This window comes from Strix aluco, chromosome 23 (genome assembly GCF_031877795.1).
Source record: "Strix aluco isolate bStrAlu1 chromosome 23, bStrAlu1.hap1, whole genome shotgun sequence".
NCBI classification, from domain to species: domain Eukaryota; kingdom Metazoa; phylum Chordata; class Aves; order Strigiformes; family Strigidae; genus Strix; species Strix aluco.
In genome coordinates, this window is record NC_133953.1 from 6,427,700 (window position 1) to 6,448,340 (window position 20,641).

The 20,641-nt window shown below is 44.9% G+C and overlaps 1 protein-coding gene across 1 annotated transcript in view; it reads right to left on the reverse strand.

The window, feature by feature from the left end:
- Positions 1 to 6,705: 6,705 nt before the first annotated feature.
- Positions 6,706 to 20,641, reverse strand: part of BARX2 (BARX homeobox 2) — a 36,994-nt gene continuing 23,058 nt past the window's right edge. The window contains exons 2-4 of the mRNA XM_074848813.1: positions 11,921 to 12,218; positions 9,246 to 9,330; positions 6,706 to 8,016 (exon numbers count right to left, since the gene is read on the reverse strand). Of these exons, the coding sequence (XP_074704914.1) occupies positions 7,765 to 8,016; positions 9,246 to 9,330; positions 11,921 to 12,218 (635 nt within the window). The 3' untranslated portion in view covers positions 6,706 to 7,764. The remainder of the gene's footprint in view (positions 8,017 to 9,245; positions 9,331 to 11,920; positions 12,219 to 20,641) is intronic.

Consider the following 20,641-nt stretch of genomic DNA (forward strand, 5'->3'; position numbering starts at 1 on the left):
TCCGTACTGCGTCCAAAAGGTCAACACATTTGGCCTCATCCAGACCAGGGCTGGGAGCCAGGCAGCAGAGCATTCCTTAGGAAGGGGTTCAGAGAGACTGCTCCGCAGCTTTGAAACAGCTTTGACGAAGGGGAGGATCAAATTCACAGACATTTGCTTATCCCCAGGTGGCAACATGGCACGAGGAGAGAGGCAGGTCCTCGGGCAGGGCAATAACGAACCTCAGATTTAGCAGGGAAATAAATGTCTGGCTGACGCTTCACGAATGAGTTATCCCATCTCTCCTGGCAAGAGCTTAGAACAAACGTCAAGCCACCCTCTGCTCTTCGACGTCTTCATTTTACTGCTCATGATGGGTGACTTTTGACTGCACAAATGGATCTAATTATTACCTCAGGGGTAAATATTCACTCAGGCACACAGGGAATAAGGCAGGTTACTCCTAGTCTGGGCTTCTAATCCCATTATCAGACACCTCCTCAGCATCATTATCCTAAATAACACAAAATGAAACACAGGGGAAAAAATACCATTGTATTCCCAGTAATGAGAAGCATGGACAGGAGAGGAAATAATTTCTCTGAGTCATGCTCCCCACCCAAATAATAGAAGTATCTCCGTGTGGAGAAGCAGATGACGTTATGGATTAGCCGCACTTAGTTTTCATCATGAAAACATTCCTATGTGCAAATCCCTGCACAGAAAGCCGTCTCTCCCTACTTAGGTGGCCTGGACTCCAGCTATTTGCTCTCTTGGAGGTTTGCAGAGAGCTGCTGCTGCTGCTGCACATCCCTCGTTTGCGAGGGATCGGCCCTCTCAGACTGAAGCCACGCTCCTCCGATCATCCCACAGCAATCCCGGGATGGGCCCAGCTGCAGAATAAAGGGAGCGATTGTTCTGGATGCAGAAAGCAGTTCTGATCACAGAACCATTCAGGTTGGAAAAGACCCTCGGGATCATCGAGTCCAACCCTCAGCCCGACTCTACAAAGTTCTCCCCTACACCACATCCCCCAACATCTCATCTAAACGACCCTTAAACACACCCAGGGATGTGGACTCCACCACGATGTGGCAGCCTGTGGTTTGGGAGCAGAGCAGGGCGTTGGCAGCATGGGTGGATGGCAGCTCCTAGCTCCGGGAATCCTCGAAGGTGCAATCCCCCAGCTGCGGGAGCCCCGGGGACACCCTGCGGGAGCAAAGCTGACTGGGAAGGGGCAGACGTAGGAAGGTTTGGAAAAGGAGCCGGAATTATGGGCAATCCGAGCTTCCAGTAAGAAAAGGGAAATTCCCACCTCTCTTGGCAGGACCGTGGATGCCCAGAGCACCAAGGCTTGTACATGCACATACATGCTAAGGACAGAGATGGATGATGGAGGAAAAGTTTCTCTCCTCGCTGAGCTGGTGCCGTATCTCCCAGCACAACAGCTGTAAGAAGCCCCCAGCCTGTGGCCTGTTTGTGTATTTATCACTTTCAATCCACCATTTTCAGCTTGTTTGTTTCTTATTTAGCTCCTAGACATCTAGGAGAGTTTGTGTTCTCCAGAGGCACCAGGAAAGCTCCAGAGAGCAGCTGTGTGATCTGGCTTTAAAAATAATCTTCCCCTGCTCTGAACGTTCGCTTGCTCAAGAGGCACAAAAATCTGCAGGTTTTGTATCCAGCAGTCTGAAGGAAGAAGCCCTGCTGTCTTCCTGACAGCTTGCACCTCTTCCTTCCCCACTACTTTGTCAAAGAGTACTACTATAGCATCATAATTACGAGGTGACACTGCTGAGGTGACATATCATAATTGTGAGGTGACACTGGAGGTCTGTAAGAATCCGCACAGCATCAGAATTGGGTATCAGCTCTGATATAACTAAGAAAGGTTTTGCTTTAGTTTAATTTTTTATTTTTCGTGTTTTGTTTAAATAAGAGCTGGGCTTTGGGTGTGGTGTGAACGGTGAAATCCAAAATGTCCAGAAACTTGTAACATTTGCCACCTGGCAACAATGCTAGCTGCTGTTTGGGAAAGACATTAATGGCCTGGGTATGGGAAGCGTAAAGGCCTGAAATATTTTACTACTGTTTTATCTACAAGGGTTTGGTTCCTTTGGTTTTATGCAAATATGAGAAGCATTCGCCCAAGGGGTAACCATTGCTTCCTCTGCTTTTGTTAGCGCTCTGGCATGCTCAGCAGCCACCTTCCCCAGGAAATTTTGGCTTTTGAAATTTCTTTTTGATAAATTTGTTTCTCTCTAATATCTGGGGGAAAAACCCTCCTCCCAGTTGCACGCAGGCTGTCCAGGACCAGGGTGATTTCAGGAACCTCTCTTAGTAACTATTACTCTCAATTGTTTGACAAAACAAGAACTTCAGTGTTTCCAGCAGTTACCTGACATGTCAGAACAGCCTAGAGGGGTTAACTCTCTCCACTGGCAACTGCCTGGCAGCACACCTCTCTCCCTTTTGGCACCCAGGGATCCCAGGAGCCGTAAGAGGCTTCCTTCCCAGCAGTTACTGCCATGCTAAGGTGTAATTATTCCATTGCGCTGGGACACTACGTTCAAGGAGATTAACAACATGGGAAGGGATTAGAACTGGGGGGAAAGCCTAGAAGTCACAGAATCACAGAATTGTCTAGGTTGGAAAGGACCTTGAAGATCATCTAGTCCAATCATTAACCTAACACTGACAGTTCCCAACTACACCATATCCCTAAGCGGGATAAAAATCACAGGGTATGTGGTTATGAGGAAAAAGAAAATAAATTAATTTCTACTAGGGAAAAATATATTTAGATTTTAAGGTTCAAATCCCTGCACTGAAAATCACCCCCATGAACTTTAACTCCATCAAAGTCTAAAAGCTAGTATCTAGTAATGGATTCCTAGAGCACAAGGTAAGCAAGTTGGAGGTTGTTTTTTGGTTGTAATTTTAACCAAGTACCAGTAATTTAAGACATCTGAATTGCAACTACTATGTTTGCAATGTGCCACTCCTGTAAAAAAAGGAAAGCTACTGTGCTCCAAAGATTTATGCCCCCAAACCACCTATTCTGCATCATAAAAACCTGATCAATCCTACCTGGCAGTACCAGGCCTCGGGAAGAAAGAGGAGAGAGGTTCTTACCCAACATTCCACAGGAGCTAGGCTTCACCAAACCTCTGCCTTTGTCAAGACACAGATTTGGGCCCAAATCCTCTATTGTAGCCTAAATCTAATCCAACTGGTTTTTACTCAGCTGTGTTTTAACCTCTCTAACATAAGAGGAAAAACCTGCCATTCACCAGCCTTGCATGTATAACTAAACCCCAGAAAAAATCTCTTTACAGAACCAGAGAGTTATCTGTCAAAATTTACCAAAAAAAGTTGACTTTTCAACATGATTATTTTCCTCCCTAGTTTCTATTTTTCAGGTGGTTGGATACAGTTATGTTTTCACCTTTGCTTTTTCTTTCACCTCCTCTTTCTCCCCTCTTTTTTCACTCATTCCTTTCTTACTGCCCTCTTCCAAGAAAGATGATGGAGAGAAGGGGGAACTGACAACCCATCCAAATACCAAATTTCTTTGTATTGGCCTGGAGTTAAGTGACTACTTTTTTTTTTTTTTTTAAAAAAAAAAAACAAAAAACAAAAAACAAAAAAAACCAAAACAGGATGAAAGCCCATTCATCCCCGCTGGGACCTGGGGGAACTTACCATCTTGCAGGATGAGCTCAGTGCTTTGCAAAATTATCTAAACAGTGGGTACAATAAAAGGTGGGTCCCAGCCAGGACTCCGGATATGAGCACTTTCCATCCCTGTAGGGGAGTTCGGATTTCAACATCGGGGCTTGTTCCTTGCTGTCAGAACTGGAAGCCCAACACCCCTGAACATCAGCAAGGTTCAAGCCCAAGGGCACATGACTCCCATCGAACTCCTCCAATAAGTGACAAGTCCCCTAGGACAGGAGATCTGGGTGTCTGGGAGACAGAACAGGCAGTAGCCTTTTAAATAAATAAAACCATCTTCAGGACCGGTGCAAAGGCACTTGGGAAGCCCTTTGCTGTCGCTGTGTTGACAAAGATGAAGCCTGTTTGTGCAGATTCCCTCAATCCCGACTGCAGCTACGCCTTTGAACAAGGGGGCCTAAAATGAGACTAATTTTAATGTTCTTTCTGGGTCTCAGGAGCACAAAACAAATACAACTCACAGCCACATCACCACAGCCCCCTTTAAAGGCTAAACTCAAACAGCCAAGGCTTTCTCCAGCCCAGCCTTGAAGCCTGTCTCAGCTCAGCCCAAAGCAAAGGGGAAGAGTTGCTCAATTCTTTGCATTTCAGTGACAGGATCAAAAATAAGCCCAAGGGAGGAAAAAAAAAAAAAAACTTAAGAGGAAAAGAAGCACTTGCCTACCAACAACGGCTGGGCTCAATATGCTCAATTCTATTAGAATTTGTAGATGTTTTTCTCCAACTGCAGATGTAACACAGAACAGACAAGTATGAAAAGGTTTAGCCAAGAAGTAATTCAATGGTTTTACCATTTCTACCCCATCATTTTCTTTCCATCCAATCACACACATTCTGAACGTGCTTTCCGTGAACATTCAAGAGATTACCAGGAAAGTCAGTGAAAGTAATTTAGCGTGAGCAAGTATCAGACAGCATTTCAAGAGCTAATTTTGCACTTAAATAATCACATTGAAAAAGAAGAGGCTAAGATTGCTACTCATCCAAAAGAGAATAAAAACATCTTCAGTGTCTTATGGAGTCATTAAAAACTAGCCCAGACAGCTAGAGGATTGCATTTTTACCCAGATTGACTCATAAGTGATTAGAATGGGATTAACAACAAAAAAAAGTAAAAATCACTGGAACTGTTCCCACTGTAAAGTGGGGTTGAGTCAGAAACAATTATTTTCATCTGGGAAGTGGGAACTGTCATTTTGTAAAACTTACTTTACTCTGCTGGAAAATCACCAACTTTGCTTTGCTTGTAATTTAGAAAGGTATCTTTAAAATTTTTTTAAATTTTGTATTTTCATTTTTATCCATTTCATTGGATAGCACAAAACCACCACACACCACTTCTTATTTCAGGGCAAGAAAGTAATTTTTTTTTTCCTCTTTCTGCTCTTCTTTTCCCCTGCCATGTAAATCTATCAAAATTCCTCGAATTAGACAAACCCACTGGGTGTCAAATGCAAAAAAAAAACCCAACACAAAACCCACGTGCATTATCCATTTTATGGACACATTTTGGTTGAAAGGCAGGCTATATATGGAAATTTCCAAATGCTATATTTAAAATACGCCCCTGAAAGTTTTTTGAAAAGGTCGCCAGAAGATATTTCCACTTTGAGCTCAGAGAATTTAAAATATCCTTGATGCCTTCCCTGACGGTCAGCTTTTTGTTTCTGGAATGATCTGCACACAAAATTTGATTTAATGAACTATTCAGGCTTCCAAATAAACCTAGTAGAGACTCTTGCAGACTTTTTTGCAATCTGATGATGAAACTCATTAGACAAATTATTTCCAGTAAATTGCTCTCTTCACCCCGACTGAGTACTACCGCATTTAAGACTTGTGGAAACATTTTATTTTGAGATAACAGTGCTGATGCTACTATCCAAGAACAATAGAGGACGATTATAGATTTCATAGACCATCTAATCTAATTCCTGTATAAACAGGCCATAGGCCTTTTTTAAATTAAATGCCATTTCAAGTCTAATAGATACGGTTGAACTAAAGCACAGTTCTGGAAAGAAAAAGGAAAAAAGATGAAGAATGTGCAACAACATACTGTATCATCCCTCCAGCCAAGCACCAAAATCCTGTCCCGCCACCCCTGCCTCTCGCTGTGCCTGTCATGAGTATGTCAGGGCTCAGGGGAACAAACAATGGTTCAAACACAAATTTTGATGTATTTTAATGGCAGAGGAAAGACTTGGTAGCTCACAGCCTGCGTTTTCAACACAAGAGGCAAGAGGGAAATCTCTTACCCCATTTCCAATCTCTCTGTGCCATAAAAAAAGAGCTAAAGGGCATCAAATGCCTGGGATTTTCAAAGTTTCTTGCAAATGAGCATTGCCCAACTTTGGTGTATTTTTTTTTTAGGTTTAGGTGCAGACCTGTAGATGCCTTTTCAAAGTTGATTATTGTGTATTAAGTACTCAGCAACAGCCAGTGGAGCGATGTCCCACCCTGGCTTCGCTGAAATCAGCTGGAGTTTTGCCATCGATTACTTGATGCAGATGCACGTGCTGTTGCAGAGCTAATGTGGAGGTGGAATTAAAGTCTTCCCAACAGCACTGAGCAAGAAACTGGGGAAAAAATAAATCCTTTCTCCCCACTCAAACTCCTTGGATAAGTCACTTGAGACCTATGTGTGTGTCCCAAATCGGGATACTAAGAAATCATCTTCACAGGATCCCAAAGACCCATTTATTAGCTGTCCAGATGTAACTGCTTGAGGGGTGGTGACAGAAAACAGCCAAAACACCAGTGCTTTCGTTGACACTTTTACTTACACCCAGTGACAAGGTGGCACTAACAACACCCCCTCACCTACCTTCGCAAGGTGCTACAAGGAAGTTTGCACAGTGCTTGCTGCGCAGTAGTGTTACGGAAAGTCTGATGACTCCCATTTTCTCCAGGGTTTGTTAGAATAGAAAACCTAGCCCAGAAAAGTCTCTGTCTAGCATTCTGAAAGAGAAACAACAACAACTGTTTTATTTATATATTTAATTTTTAATTAAAAAATAAAGGTTATCTTAATACATCTCTTGCAGCCTTTGGGCAAAATGTACCCTTAACAAGACTTTATGAAACATGATGCACATCTATTCTTGGCACACATCTTAAACAAACGCGAACTTTCTGCAGCAACTTCTTAAATCCATCATTCTCCCAAAACCCTGAAAACATTTAAATGTTCTTTAAAAAACCCTACAAAAATTAGAAGTGGGCCCAAAGCAAAAATCCCAGATCCAAGCATCCCAAAGCTTTTGGAGCAGACTCAAATCCAAACCCTCATCTCATTCGAAGTTTTATCCTGGATCACTGCAAATTCACAGACACGGCACCCAAACAACCAAGAGAGATGAAATCCGAACGCTGACCCGGGTATGAATCTTGCTTCGGAAGCTTTGATCTTTACACGGGGCCAAAGGAAACCTATGGGTCTGAACTCCTTCTTAATATTGTTTAAATTGGGCCCATCCCTAACAGAAATAAGTGCTGGTTACACGATGAAATGGTGCTGTCAGAGCTCCCCATTTCTTAGCTGTCCCTGGTCTGAGACCAGACCAAGTACTCCGTCCATGTGCACTACTTTAAAGGCAAGGATCAAGTCAAGCGAACACACTGAACCCTCCAACACAGTCATATCACTACACATTTGCCTCCCGCAGCGTGAAAGGAGCCCTGGCCTTCTCCTCCACTTGCCAGGAGCTGTCTCAGGTTTCCAGACGTGGTTTTCTCTGGAAACACGTTCAGGCCTCCGTCACTATCTGTGGGAAGGCCTACGCACACCGCCGAGGGACGGGTCGTCACCACTCACACGGGATGTCTTTGTTCCACCACGGCCCACGATGGCTGATTCCCAAAGGCACAAAGTGACCAATCTTGAGACTTATACACAAGGTCTACATATATATATATATATTTATATATATATGTACACACACACAATTACATACATATTTAAATATATATATATACATATATATATTTGGTTTTGGTTTTTCTCTTTTATCTTTTTTTGCTTTCCTTTTTCCCCCCTTTCTCTCCCTTTTAACTTAATGGTGTAGTCTCCTCTGAGGAGGGCTCTGGTATATGTTCTGGAGACTTCTCTGTCTCCAAAGAGACTTCTGGCTTCTCCTCTGTCAGTTTAATCTCCTCGGGGGCTTCAGATCCCCCCAGCTCCTGACTCTGCGCCTGGCTGTTCATTTTCTCTTCTGCTTCAATCTCCTCCGAGGTGGGAATGGAGTTTTTCTTTGGACGGCCTTTGGGCTTCGTTGGAGCTTCCTGTCCACCCTTCAGCACCTGGAGCAAAGAGATGAACTGTCAGGATCAATCTGAACTCTGCTGCTGTGAGACATCCTTTAGAAAAGGATGAGACTCAGCTTTGACCTCAACGTTAATCCATGACTTGGTCACCATTTCAGCCTCACAGAAATGTCCTGCATGCATGGAGTGAGTTCAGCCATCTTCTCATGTCAGTAAAACAAAATGCAAACATTGCCAGCAAGGACACCCAGAACTCTGGAGGTCTCTAAGTCAGTTCCTACAGGAGGCCCAAAAGCTACCTAGGCACACAGTCCTCAACACTACAGACAGGAGATTTTATACAGAATTCAGGTCTTTTCCTCAGTATTTGTTTTATTCAAAGCCCAAGTAAGAACAGTCATAAACCTTAGCCAGGATTTCCTCTGACTGTCTTTCCTCCAGCCTCTTTGCCTTCTGAAATAGCCTTTTTGTTTGTTTGTAACACCTGTATTAAATGCATGAGACCTCTCTCCTCTGAGTAAAAGGTGGGAGTCAGCAAGACAGGTCTGTTCTTATGTTTAATTCCCTCTCCCTTCACTCCATCACTCCAGCAACAAGACACTTCCAACCAAAGATCTGTATCCAAGCTAATCTCAGACTTGTTTTAAGTGGCAGTAACTTCTGCAGCTGTCACATACATTCAAAGATACAGTCTAGAACTGCATCTCCTCTCCCACATCAGAATACATAAACATCTCCACTGGAGAATGTCACAGCATCATGCTTCCCACCAAGATTTATTGGACAGTTGTTCTTTCTAAGAGCATTTTAACTGGAAAAGGGCCATGAAGCTGAGAATAAGTGAAAGAGGTGAAAGGATGATATGAAAAGCAAGAATTAATGATATTAGCTATCAAAACTGCATTGGTTTCCATGGAGCAATACAATCTTTTTTGTCTATGCACATCCAATCCCACAAGTATTAAGATCAGAGGAATGCCAAAAACGCAGAGGGAGGTATTTCGGTTCTTCCCTCTGTTCTGTTCTCATTTCTCGTGTCCCTTTGCTTTGTGTTCTTCCTACTGCCTACGGTCCCCTCGAGCCCACCACATCTGCTGCAGTATGAACATTTTTTAAAAAGAGCATGTCTCTAAGAAAAGTGATCAAAAATAATACAAAATTTGGTATAAATAGACACAGGTCATTGACACTATGCTCAGCTTCCAAATCCGTTCTTTTGAAATCTGTTTTTAAGGACCATGGAGAATTGGTAACGAACCACTTACCATTTTCTTCCACTTCATCCTACGGTTCTGGTACCACGTCTTCACCTGGAGCTGAGTCAGCCCCAACGACTGGGCTAAGTCAAGCCTGGGAGACAAAACAGACACTGAAATGAGTTTACAGGGGACAAGAAGAGCTCAGATGCCAGGTGCAGCCAATCCAACACTGTAAGAGCATACAACAGCAGGACTGCCAGAAAAGATGGCTTTTTGTCTCTCTAATCTGCGGATTTGAGACAAGGTCAGACTAAAGTGGTAAATATCATGAATTTAGGATGTAAAGATAGATGCTTTCATGGAAGAAGCAAGAATATTTAGGTGTTTGCAGGCTATATGTTCTCTTCTCTCCTCTGTGACTGCTGGACGAGCCAGCAAACCTAGAACTTGCAGAAGTTTGCCTGTCCTCTCTGAAACACAAGCCCGCTGTGCTCCAACTGCTGACGCTCCACGTTTGTATATGAAGCGGGGAGCTACTGGTACACTGCATCCCTGAAAAACAGGTCTGTGGTGTCCGAAGCAAACATGTAAGAACCAAGACACCCAGCACCAGTCTGCCTTTGAAAGGGCTGCTCTTTGTACCATATTTCTTCTTTGCGACCTACATAATGGGGATAATAATACTTTCTCATTTCTCACGGAGTAGTAGTACATCTAAATCTACTAATTTCTTATGCATTCTGCTATTATAGGCAATTTAGGCTTATAAATGAATTTATTATTTGCGTGTTTAGCTTAAGGGTATATGTGGCAGACAGCCCATAATCCCGATTCATCCTCCACAAATCTCCAACCTATGCAAGTTCCTCTGAAACCATTCATTATTTCTATATTAAAACCCAGGATGTGAAGCAAACGCAGCTCAGAGTAACTCCTTATCCTTCCCCACAGGTGATAGCACCGTGCATCTGGCAGTTTTGTAATGGAGTTGCACAACGGATGGAGTTGGAAATCCTCAGCAACGCTGGGCAAGTGCCCCACAGAGTCACGCAAGTCCTGCAGGCGGGACAGCTCAAACTCAGAGTCACATTCCAAGGTGTTCTGGATTGTGTGAACTTTTTTGGCAAATATTTCCCTGTCTTTGGATGGGGGAAACACATTTGTCAAGGCTGAGTTTTTCATAATAAAACTTCTGTTTCAGCTGGGCTCCTAATGCAATCAGACTCACTCTTAGATTTACAAACACCTACATACCCCGCAGCAGCTCTCTGTGCTCAAAGTCACGCTCACATATTCATGCTTTTCCCCCCCACTTTGGATTCACGCTAGACCTACAGGCTTGGTTTGCCTGCTGCCTACTACACAACCCCATTGACTTAAAGATACCATTACTGTTATCTGAAAAGCAGACTCTAGCAGAGGCATTGTCTCCCTTACTACTAATAAATCCAAACTTCAGTTGCCCTCCCAGCGGTACAATCTTGCGTCCAGGCCAAAAGCTGCAGGAGCGAACGCAGATCACAAGCCACTGCTTTGCCATCACGTTTCCAGCCATGAGTTGACAGAGAGAAACACTCCTTGACTAACTCTTCTCGCCTTAGTGCACATCTTATCACACTTTGATTCCCTGCAACCAGTTACCGCCTCTTGCCACACACGTTAGCGTAACCAGCATTGCCTAGAAACCCGAGGAAACAAACAGAGGGGAAGTGGTACATGGACAGGAATTGCTCATCAGCCTCAAACGTGTACAAAGCCAAGGAACAGTCACACAATAAAATTAATTAACAGCCTCGAGTGCTTCATCAACAATGTTAACCATCTGGTTGTGAGAAGCTGTGAGGAGTCAGTACAGGCGCATTAGGAACTCTGAAACTGTACGAGACAGCCCGGCCATGCCCATGAAGTTTGGTCCAGCTGCGATCCTTGGCTGGTGACAGGCAGTATGAGCAGAGAATGCCGATCTTCAAAACCAATTTAAATACTGGGACGCTGCCATCTGTGGAGTTCAAGGCCTGGTGTACCTTTCAAACCCTCTCTAGGTTTGCAAACTTCATAGGAATTCGACAGGTCTTTTTCCTGTAATTTAAACTTCCAGAGTAGGATTCAAAGCCTTTAAAAAGGCAAAAGCCTCTCCACAGTTTGCTTTGGCCATTTGGTACCAAGCAGTCCCTAAGAACTTGCCTTTTCCTTCACAAAGACAAAGCACTTGCCTGTGCCTTCACAAGGGCAAGGCAGCTTTCAACTCTGCACAACCCTGGCTCTGTTTTCCAAGCTGATGGACAGGCCACAACTTCTCACTGAACTGCTACCCGAGTTTGCTAGATGAGAGCTAGTTCAGCACCCAGCTGATGCTACAGCCAACCTCTCATCTGCCATGGAGACACAGCCATCCATCACCAGATCCCGGGAGGAGACAGGCTCCACCTTTTTTCAAGTGTGCAGAAAGGCAGAGAGCCTTCTGCTCTGTACCTTGCCTGTCTCTGAGCCTGGATGCCTGCTAGTACGCACATATATCAGCATGTGGCACTTCCATCGATATAATCTATTCACGTCACCTTTGATCCCAGGAAAAGTTAGCCTTGAAATTGAATCTGGTCATCTGCCCGTGTCCTTGGCCAACGGCAGAGGCACGTCTGTGGAGCCAGAAGGCAACACACCACAGCCAGGGAGTGACGGCAGAGCAGGGCTAGAGCAGCCCTTTTGCTCATTCCCTTTCCTTTTGTAAGAGACTGACCTACCTGTCAGGGGTAGAGAGATACTTCTGCTTCTGAAATTTCTTCTCCAAGCCCATCAGCTGGAGCTCTGTGAAGATGGTCCTACTCCGGCGTGGCTTTTTTAACCGAGGCGCGGGCTGCTCTGCCTCCGACTCGCTGCTGGCATGGGTCTCGCTGGCGGGCGTCTCCGAGCTCGCAGTCCCCAAGGAGGTCTGGGCTGGCAGCACGCGGGAGCTGGTGGCAGCTGGGACGAGGTGAGGGACCACGGAGGGCTGCCTGGTGATGACGGAGATCAGAGGATACGCCCTCAGAGAAGGAGGCCCTGGCAGGGAAGGAAGCAGAGGTGGATAAAGGCCAGTTCAGTGGCAATATGGTGAAGTAATGGGAGCACTGGAGAGAGTAAGGGAGAGAAATACCTTTCCTGGCTTTGCCACTCAGTTGTTAAATGACCACAAGCAAGTCAATTCCCCTCTCTGGACCTGTTCCTTCTCCCACATTGCATATGCCTAGCTTTCTTTGGGCTGGGAGCCTTGATGGGCATTTCCCTAGCACAGGGAAAGCAGGGCCTGCATTTCCAATGCCTTTTTTTTATTATTTTTAGGAGCTATTATAACACACCATTGAAGTCATCTAATTACCACAAGAGATTAAACTCAGCAAACGATGAAATCTGTCCCCATTCATGCAACTCTGCTTCTCTACAGACACTAGGGCTGGGTTTACTCAAGACAGTTACCTAATCTCCCTTTACAGGCGACAGACAGTGGAGTTCAAGTCACAATTCATCTCATCCTCTAGTAGGTAACAGAGTCAGATGAATCACACTTCCACCCTCTGCTGTCTATACTGACCCCGCTGACTATACAGGCGGATGAGGAGGAATAGGTCGGAAGCAGAGTTCTTCCCCAACTCTTCACTCGACCAACCAGTTGATACCAGCCCAAAACACCAACCAGCAGTTCTGCTCCAATCCTTTCAGGTCAGGGCCAGTCTGAGATGACAAATCTAAATGTTCCCAGACACTAGAGGAAGTTCTGATTCACATCAGACCTTCTGAATTTACAGCTATAGACAGACTTCTGCTCAGCCTTAGCCCCAGGAAATCAAATGTTCCTTTAAAATTCAGGCAGGGAAATAGGGCCACGGATGGGAAATGTTCATTTATTGCAAGATGGCACTTCTATACAACTTTGCAACCAACCTGCAGTCTGGGGCAAGTCACCTTCTTGCTCCGTACCTCAGTTTACCTCATTTGCAAAATGGAAACAATCTTCCTTACCTACTTCACTGGTGGTAAAACATGGATTAAAGTTTAATAAACATAAAGTATTCCGAGATCTTTAGATAAATGGTGCTGTGGAAAGGAACATATTACACCAGCAGGCCTGATTGTGAAACTCTTGATATGAGTCACCACTAATGAAAATAATGATCTATAGACCTCAATGAGTCTATTTCAGTGAGTAACTCATCACAGTAGAAGAAAGGAGTTGCCAGCCTGGCCTGCTGATGACCTGTATTCCTTACCCTCCTCCCCAGAGTGAAGGGTTGTGATTGCACAAATCAGCTCCCAGGTAAGCTGCAGTGCACAGGGTATATCAAAGAAGCACGCAGCTTGTTGATCACCACTTCCATCCACAACCACTGCAAGTTGTGTAAAATCTAGCCACTTACAAAGCAAGCTTGGAAAACTATTGCCAAAACACTGCAAATCCCAACAGACTGGGATTTAAGCAAGACTGTGACTACACACTGGGGTATAGGCAGACTGGGACTTAAACCTTGCTTTCTCCTCCACATCTCTGCAACACTAAAAATCAAAATATTTCCATTCAATTTAAATTATTCCACTTAAATCACCAAGGAGGTACTTGAGAGATGAGATCAGAATTGCCAAACCAACCTTTAGCTTGTGTAAAGTGTTATCTACCTTTTCTTTCTGCTGATTTTTTTCAGCGGAAGACCGTGCTGATCTACAGCATCACCCAGTAACCTGACAGAAATTCTGCCTCGATTTACAATCTCAGTGGCTGTTCAAAGATCATAAATTAGGATAGAGCGCGCCGTCCTTTGCTTTACACTACTAATTCTGCCCTCACTGATATTTATGCACCCACTGATACCAGCCAGCTGCACAGAAGGTAAAACAGATCCTGCCACCCCCATAGTCCACATCCTCCTCACCAGGACCCACTACAGTTAGTTTCTGCCATCGTGGGACAGCAAAAGAAATGCCAACCCACCAATGGAACAGCCAACTTTCTCTGTTTCAGCCAAATTTGCCAAGAAGAACCAGCCCCTCTCCTTTCTTGAAGGGCACCGACATTGCAAGAACTCTGGAGCCACCTCCACCGTAAGAGATGTTCCTGGGTGAGCGATGAGGTGTGTTGATGGTCTCCATCTGGCAGCAGTCCTGGGACATTGCCCCTCTGCACTACTGCTCTTTACTGCTCTCGTTCACAGAGGCTCTAAGAGAAGAGACTTTACGGATCCCAGTTCCAACCTGCTCCAATTAAGGAGACCGAAAACTCGTGCCCTAGTTTACACACCATAAAGGAGTGGATCCACCCTTATTATATGTTATATACCCTTATCCTCCTGTTCAAACCTTAACATCACAGAGCTCCTGCTCCCCTGCAAGTTCATTCTCCAAGCCTTATCTCAGCCTGAAACCCCATTCCTGTCCTTGCACATGGGTGGCTTTTGGCACCAGATCCCTGGTTAATTGATACTTTTACCCTTGTACCCCTCCATATTTCCAGCAGGGCTCTCCATAAACCACAAGATTATTACGGAGTAATAAATCACCAGAGCTCAGAAACCTCTGCTAGGCTCCAAGTGACTGAAACCTCTGGACAAAAGCATTTTTACAAGGAACTCTCTTCAAGGGAGGTCAGCAAAAGGTATTTGATATCAGAGCAATCAGGGATATTTGCTTTCCTATATGGCACGGTAGCAGCATGTGGGACTGCCTGGAGTGGGGGAAGGCTAGCTACAATGGTCCCAGAGCTTAAAATCTGCCTCCATCAAACAGAAAAAAGTCTCTTCAGGCTCTTTTTCTAATAATCAGGTAGGATCAGAAATAAAAGAACTGCTTTCCTCCTTTCAAGATCAGCAGCAAGAACTTGGCTATTTTTGCAGGGTAAACCAGTGGTTGGTTATTGGAGAAGCAGATGACATTGGAGTTGTTCAGGTCCACGTTTTCAAGTGCTGAGCACCTGAATCAGGGGATACATTTTCCAAAATGTCCAGCAGCCAGCAGCCGTGACCTGGCCAAATGCTCAGAAAAGCTCAGCACATGCTTATTTTTGGTGCCCACGTCAGGACACTTATTTACTTACGGCACTTCTGAAACCGCTGTTCTACTTCTGTGCAAGTAGTGGTTTGCAACTGCTGAGCTGCTTCAAGCTCCAGGTGGTGAACAGATCTGTGAGGCTGTTGACACCAAGCGTCTTATATTTGTTTATCATTTGTGCTCATAAGAGAAGCCTTTGCTTATGGTTTGACACCAACAGTTGCGACAGTGCTTTTAGAAACCATCGTAAATAATGAAAGCATCTGCTGATGTTCAGCCCAGCCTGTATACAAGACTTCTCAGCTTTCTGCCCTCCGCCTGATGAGGACACAGGATGGTCAGGGCATAGAGTAAGGACAGCACTTAGAGAAAGGCGTGGGGTTCAAGGCTGCAGATATTTTTTGGGGGGAAAGTTGCTGGACAGAAAGGGGGCAATGCTTTAGCAGTCAACTCTCCTTGCAGATAGAGCAAACCAGAATAGCCTCTACACTGCACTACCTAGCTTCTAGATCAATAAGAAAAAAGCCCAAGTTCAGTGTTCTGTTCTGGATCTAGTTATCCCAAAGTTCAAAGGCAGCTGAAGTTGAGCCAGTCCACTGTCTCTAGGAACACTATTAACATGACTCCCCTTAAACCATCCGTACAGTTCTTACCCTGATAAAACCTTGGCTTCCAAACACTACGAAATCTGAGACTAGATCTAAATTTCACATCCCCCAGAGTTCAAAGGTATTTCTAGACTGACATGGTATTGTAAGAATGGAATAAGTTTTTAATCTTCAACAAATTAAATGCTGGCAAGCAGCTCTTGTCTGCTCAGCACTGTTGTGACATGCTCTGTCTCCCAAAATGGGAAGGAATGGAAATGAAGCACTCTTCCTTTCTGTACCTGCCTTTCAGAACAGTTTCAAGCTGAACACATATTTTCCTGCATTGTTGTCTGAGCACCTTTTCCAATCCTGACCCACTGGTCTTTTGCACTTGAAAACCAAAAAGCAGCCCATGTAAGCCAGAAAATTAGCAATTAGTTTGTTACCCTAGCAACAGAACTCAGTATTAATTTATTGTTTCCATTTAAAACAATCAAGAGGTAGCACAGTCCAACCGTGAAGCCACCAGTGGTTTAGGACTCGAGAGATCTCAATGCTCTTCATAGGGACAGTGGTCTCTTATTATGTGGTTTTATACAGAAAAGTCCCAGTTTTATCTATTACAATAGTCTTAATCACCCCAAAGTCTAGGGTGGTCTCAGGCTCACTTTGCTGCTGAATACTTCTCAAATACTTGGGAAGCATTAGTATAATCCATACTTCGTACCATGCACAACTGAGGGAGTGGTGCTTAAGCAACAGAAGTTTTCCTGCAGTTATTTTTTAAGCATTTGAATAGTCTCAATTTCAAGCAGCGAGAAAGCTCTTATTTCTGTCCATCTCCATAAAGCTAACATCTGGCCACTCAGTTGCTAAAACTAACCAAGAGCTAAAAATAAAAAGGACATTGGATCTGCAGAGTGTTTTCTAAGGATCTGAAAACATTTTGCTTTGCTATTTAGATCAGGTCATGTTGGCAGCAGCTGTACAGTGAATAACACATCTGCCCCTTGCACAATGCACTGACCACACCACCTTGAAATGAACTGGCTTACTCAAGCCACACAGGTGTAGAAGAACCCTGGACTCCCATTTCCTAATTCCATGTAAAATATTTGTCTTAGAAATGTATCGTGACCTAACGTATCCAAAGATTTTTTTTCTCACTAGTTTTCAGCAGTAACACCAAGAAGGAGGACAGAGAATTCATCCCATTTTCTCCAGGAGGTTTCAGTCAGGAATGTCAATTTTCGCTAGCCAAAACAAGTCAATATTCCAGGTGTAAACCTGCAGCGTGTCAGCCTTTTACTCCCTCCTGACCCCAGGTGTGAACCCAAGGGGTAAAGCAGCAAAGACTCAGGCCTCACCACACTGGCTCCAGCTCCATGAGCAGGAATTGGGAACACTTGCTTTTCAGATGACCGACCTGAAGTCATCTCTACTCATCTGAGGGGACATTTCTATCAAATTTCTTATGACCACTAGAGATGACACAGTAGGTACACCACCACTGCACCAGATCACCTTGCAAATGTTTTAATTAAAAATAAATACTTCAAACAAATCTTTTCCCCCTCCCCCTCCTCCCTGGCTTACTTTCAACCCCGGCAGACACAGACTAGAGGGAAGAGAAAAGGGAAAGCACTAATTAATTGCACTGTTTGACTGCCGGCAATGGCAGAACAGTTTTCCTCCTAGGCAAACTCAGCTAATTCTGTTTTGGAAAGAAAGAAAAAGGAAGGAAAGATTTATGGATCAGCTCCTCTTGGCAGGTCAGCCCTGCTCAGAGGCAGAATGAAATCTCACTCAGGATGGGCTGCAGTGAAAGGTAAATAAGAAAAGAAAATGAACTTACGACTCAGGAAGGTCTATAAATCTGCTGTCTCCTGAGTGTCAAAACAAAAGGGAACCAAGAAGGAGTTGAGTTCATTTAGGAAAGGGCTCATTTTGCTGAAGGAGCAGGCAGCCTACTGAAAGGAAGAAGGAAGCCCTGAGTAAAGCAGAGAAGGCAAAAGAGGCAAGCAAGCATCGAGAATAAGTTGAACCATAAAGTCTGTTTAGCAGGGAGGGCGTTACATCTATTTTTTTCCACCACAGATACCCAAAAGCTGAGATTTCCCAACCATGCCATTCCCACGGATCTTGGCTAAACTTTATCACCAGCCTCCGTGGGAGTGGAGGAAAGCCAGAGCTGAGCGTAGACCCGATATAATCCAGAAACTCAACATGGCCCAGGAGTCAACTGGTTAAAGACAACTGCCAAAGACCCGCTGCATACACCAAGACACAGGGTGTCCCCTCGGGTCAGTGTGGGCTCCTTGTAGTCACCTAGGGACTAGCACAGCTCTTACCACGCTTAGCTTCCTCAGCCAGCACGCACCACGTGGACCTGCAGCATCTCTCTTGCCCACCAGAAACCCCGCTGAGGGTAGTAAGGTAATTCTTGCTCTCAGGTTAGACCTTACCCATCTATTTTTGCTGACATTGGATTTAAGCCTTCTCTGCTCCATCTGTACCAGGCTCAGGCCCTGAGCAGCCCCCAGACATGGGGGCCTCTTCCTGCATGTCCTTGCCTCCCCTTTGCTACCCCCCAGCACCCTGAGCATCGGCAAGGGTGAGATCAGTGTCTCCCCGGGCACTGCTGCCTGTCTTTCCTGGAAAGCTGACTTTCCCTCACCTGGCAGGGCTTGTCGCAGCCTACATCCAGCCACGCTGCTGGCTCTCTTGCTGAGTGGACCTGTCATGAAAGCACTCACGCGGTCGGTCAAGGCAAGGCAGCAGGCAAGAGGCGGTGGGACAGGGTGCCCTTGCCAGCAGAGCTGTACCCTCGAGCTGCTAAGTTTACCACCAACTAAGCACCTCCCCAGTGAGATTCCTTCTCGCCTCTTCCCAGTGCTGACGCTGTATTTTTACAGGCGCTGCCATACCAAGATACCTCACTTATTTGCAAATGCATTACATTATCCAAGAACACACAAAAAACGTAAGCCACTGTGTAAGTAAAAAAGCTGCACTCCTCTAATGTTTTCCTTAAGCTCCGCTTTATGATTAAGTATCAGAAGGCAGCTTGCATCAGGTTCTTCCTGAAATCAATGCTGTGCTCCACCAAGAACCCCAATAATGACATAAAGGCAAAAGGAAAGAGAAGAACAGCAATGGGCTGTGCATATACCAGGCAAATTCATTTCCCCTTAGGAACAAGCGCTTAGGAGAAGGATGAAGGGAAACAAACAGGTCCCCCAGCCTCCTTGCAAATAGCCCGAGATCCAGACCTTTCCCAGATGCTCTGCCCACCGCAGCGCTGTCATTAACAAACACTTGAATCCCAGGTTAAAAAAAATGACCTGGGTGATGTTTACGCTATGCAGCATGGTGCTGTGCACAGATCCCTCGGCTATCTCTAGAATGGGAAGCAGCACAGCCATGCCAGTGTATGATTGCACCTGAGCTAATTATGGCCTGAAGAGAGGTGGGCTAATTGGGTTGTGAACACTGTGTTGACAGCTTGACAGTTTCCAAGACACGAGTTGGTGTATTTGCACAGTGCAGCCCTTGCATCACGTTGACACAGATGGTCCTCCAGAGCTAGCTACCCCTCCTGTGTCCTCTCATAATGGGCTGGAAGTCCAGGCACAGCCACAAAGTCTGCCTGAAGCTGTCCCCTGCACAAGCCAACTGAGCCTCAAGCCCAGAGGTGGTACCTCAGTAAGGACTTAAATGTTTTTAGCATCCCTGGCAAACAAAGCTTGGCCAGCGAGGTGCTGATAGATAATTTGTCAGGAATCCTTCATATCAACCAGTTCAGACGTTGATTCTCTTCTCACTTTTTCCAGTCTTACTCTAAGACAACCCTACAGAGCCTTCCCCTCTTTGAACACTGAAATAGCTGGTAAACCCGCATGTGATCCTCAGACCCTTTAAAAGCGCCATATCTCAACACTATAATCAGATCTTTCTGTGGCTATTACATATTACATAGGAATTCTGGGACTGGGAATGTCTAAGAATGCTCTTCATTGCCATTCCTCTTCTCCAGCACCTCAGCACCTAAGAGCTTGGTCATTTAACTGAGAGTTAGCATTGTTTTGGAAGAGGAGATTTGTCATTTTGTTGTTTCTTTTTCTACTAGCTCTCTTTTTCTTTGGTTACATGTGGAAACCAGTTGTAGCTAAGCTAGAGCCAAAGTCTCTGCACATGAGCAGAGGTGAAGGGCACTTCTGGGACATTTTGAAAGCTTCCAAAAATAGTCCCAAGACTCAGCCCAAATGCATAGAGTCAAAATTTCCATGGGAATCATGAGTGTCACAGAGGCTACAGGAAAGCAGAGCAGTCAACCCTGAAATCTAAGTGCAGAGCTGGAGCACGAAGAGACACTGCTAGAGCTCCAAAACAGCATGCAGTGAGGTTCCTTGGAGTAAAGTCTAACTGCTCCTCAATCAAAGCTTGCAGTTCACACCATATTCTATTTCCACTTCGATTCAATTAACCCTATTAGCCTGACAAGGTCTTTTAAAAATTAAATGTAACTCAGCTACACACTAAAAACTCTGCTTGGTAGCAAATGGCTTCTCTCCCTCATGGGAGAATCCAGACCCAACTGATGTCCGTGGCAAAATGCCCATCAGCTTCAGCAGAGCCAGGATTTCACCTGCACGTGTCCGCAGGAGGAAAATTCAAAAGAAATGAAAACCAGTGGGGCTGATTTTAGCACAGCTAAAATGATCCTATTTTGGGGGGCATTCTGACTGAAGGCCAGTTCTCCAGGAGTCTGTACCTTCTGTGATGAGCCAAGTGTTAAGTGGGAAAGAAAGTGGCATCTTATCAACTTGTAATTTTTGGCAACAGCTTCTTAGGTGGGGG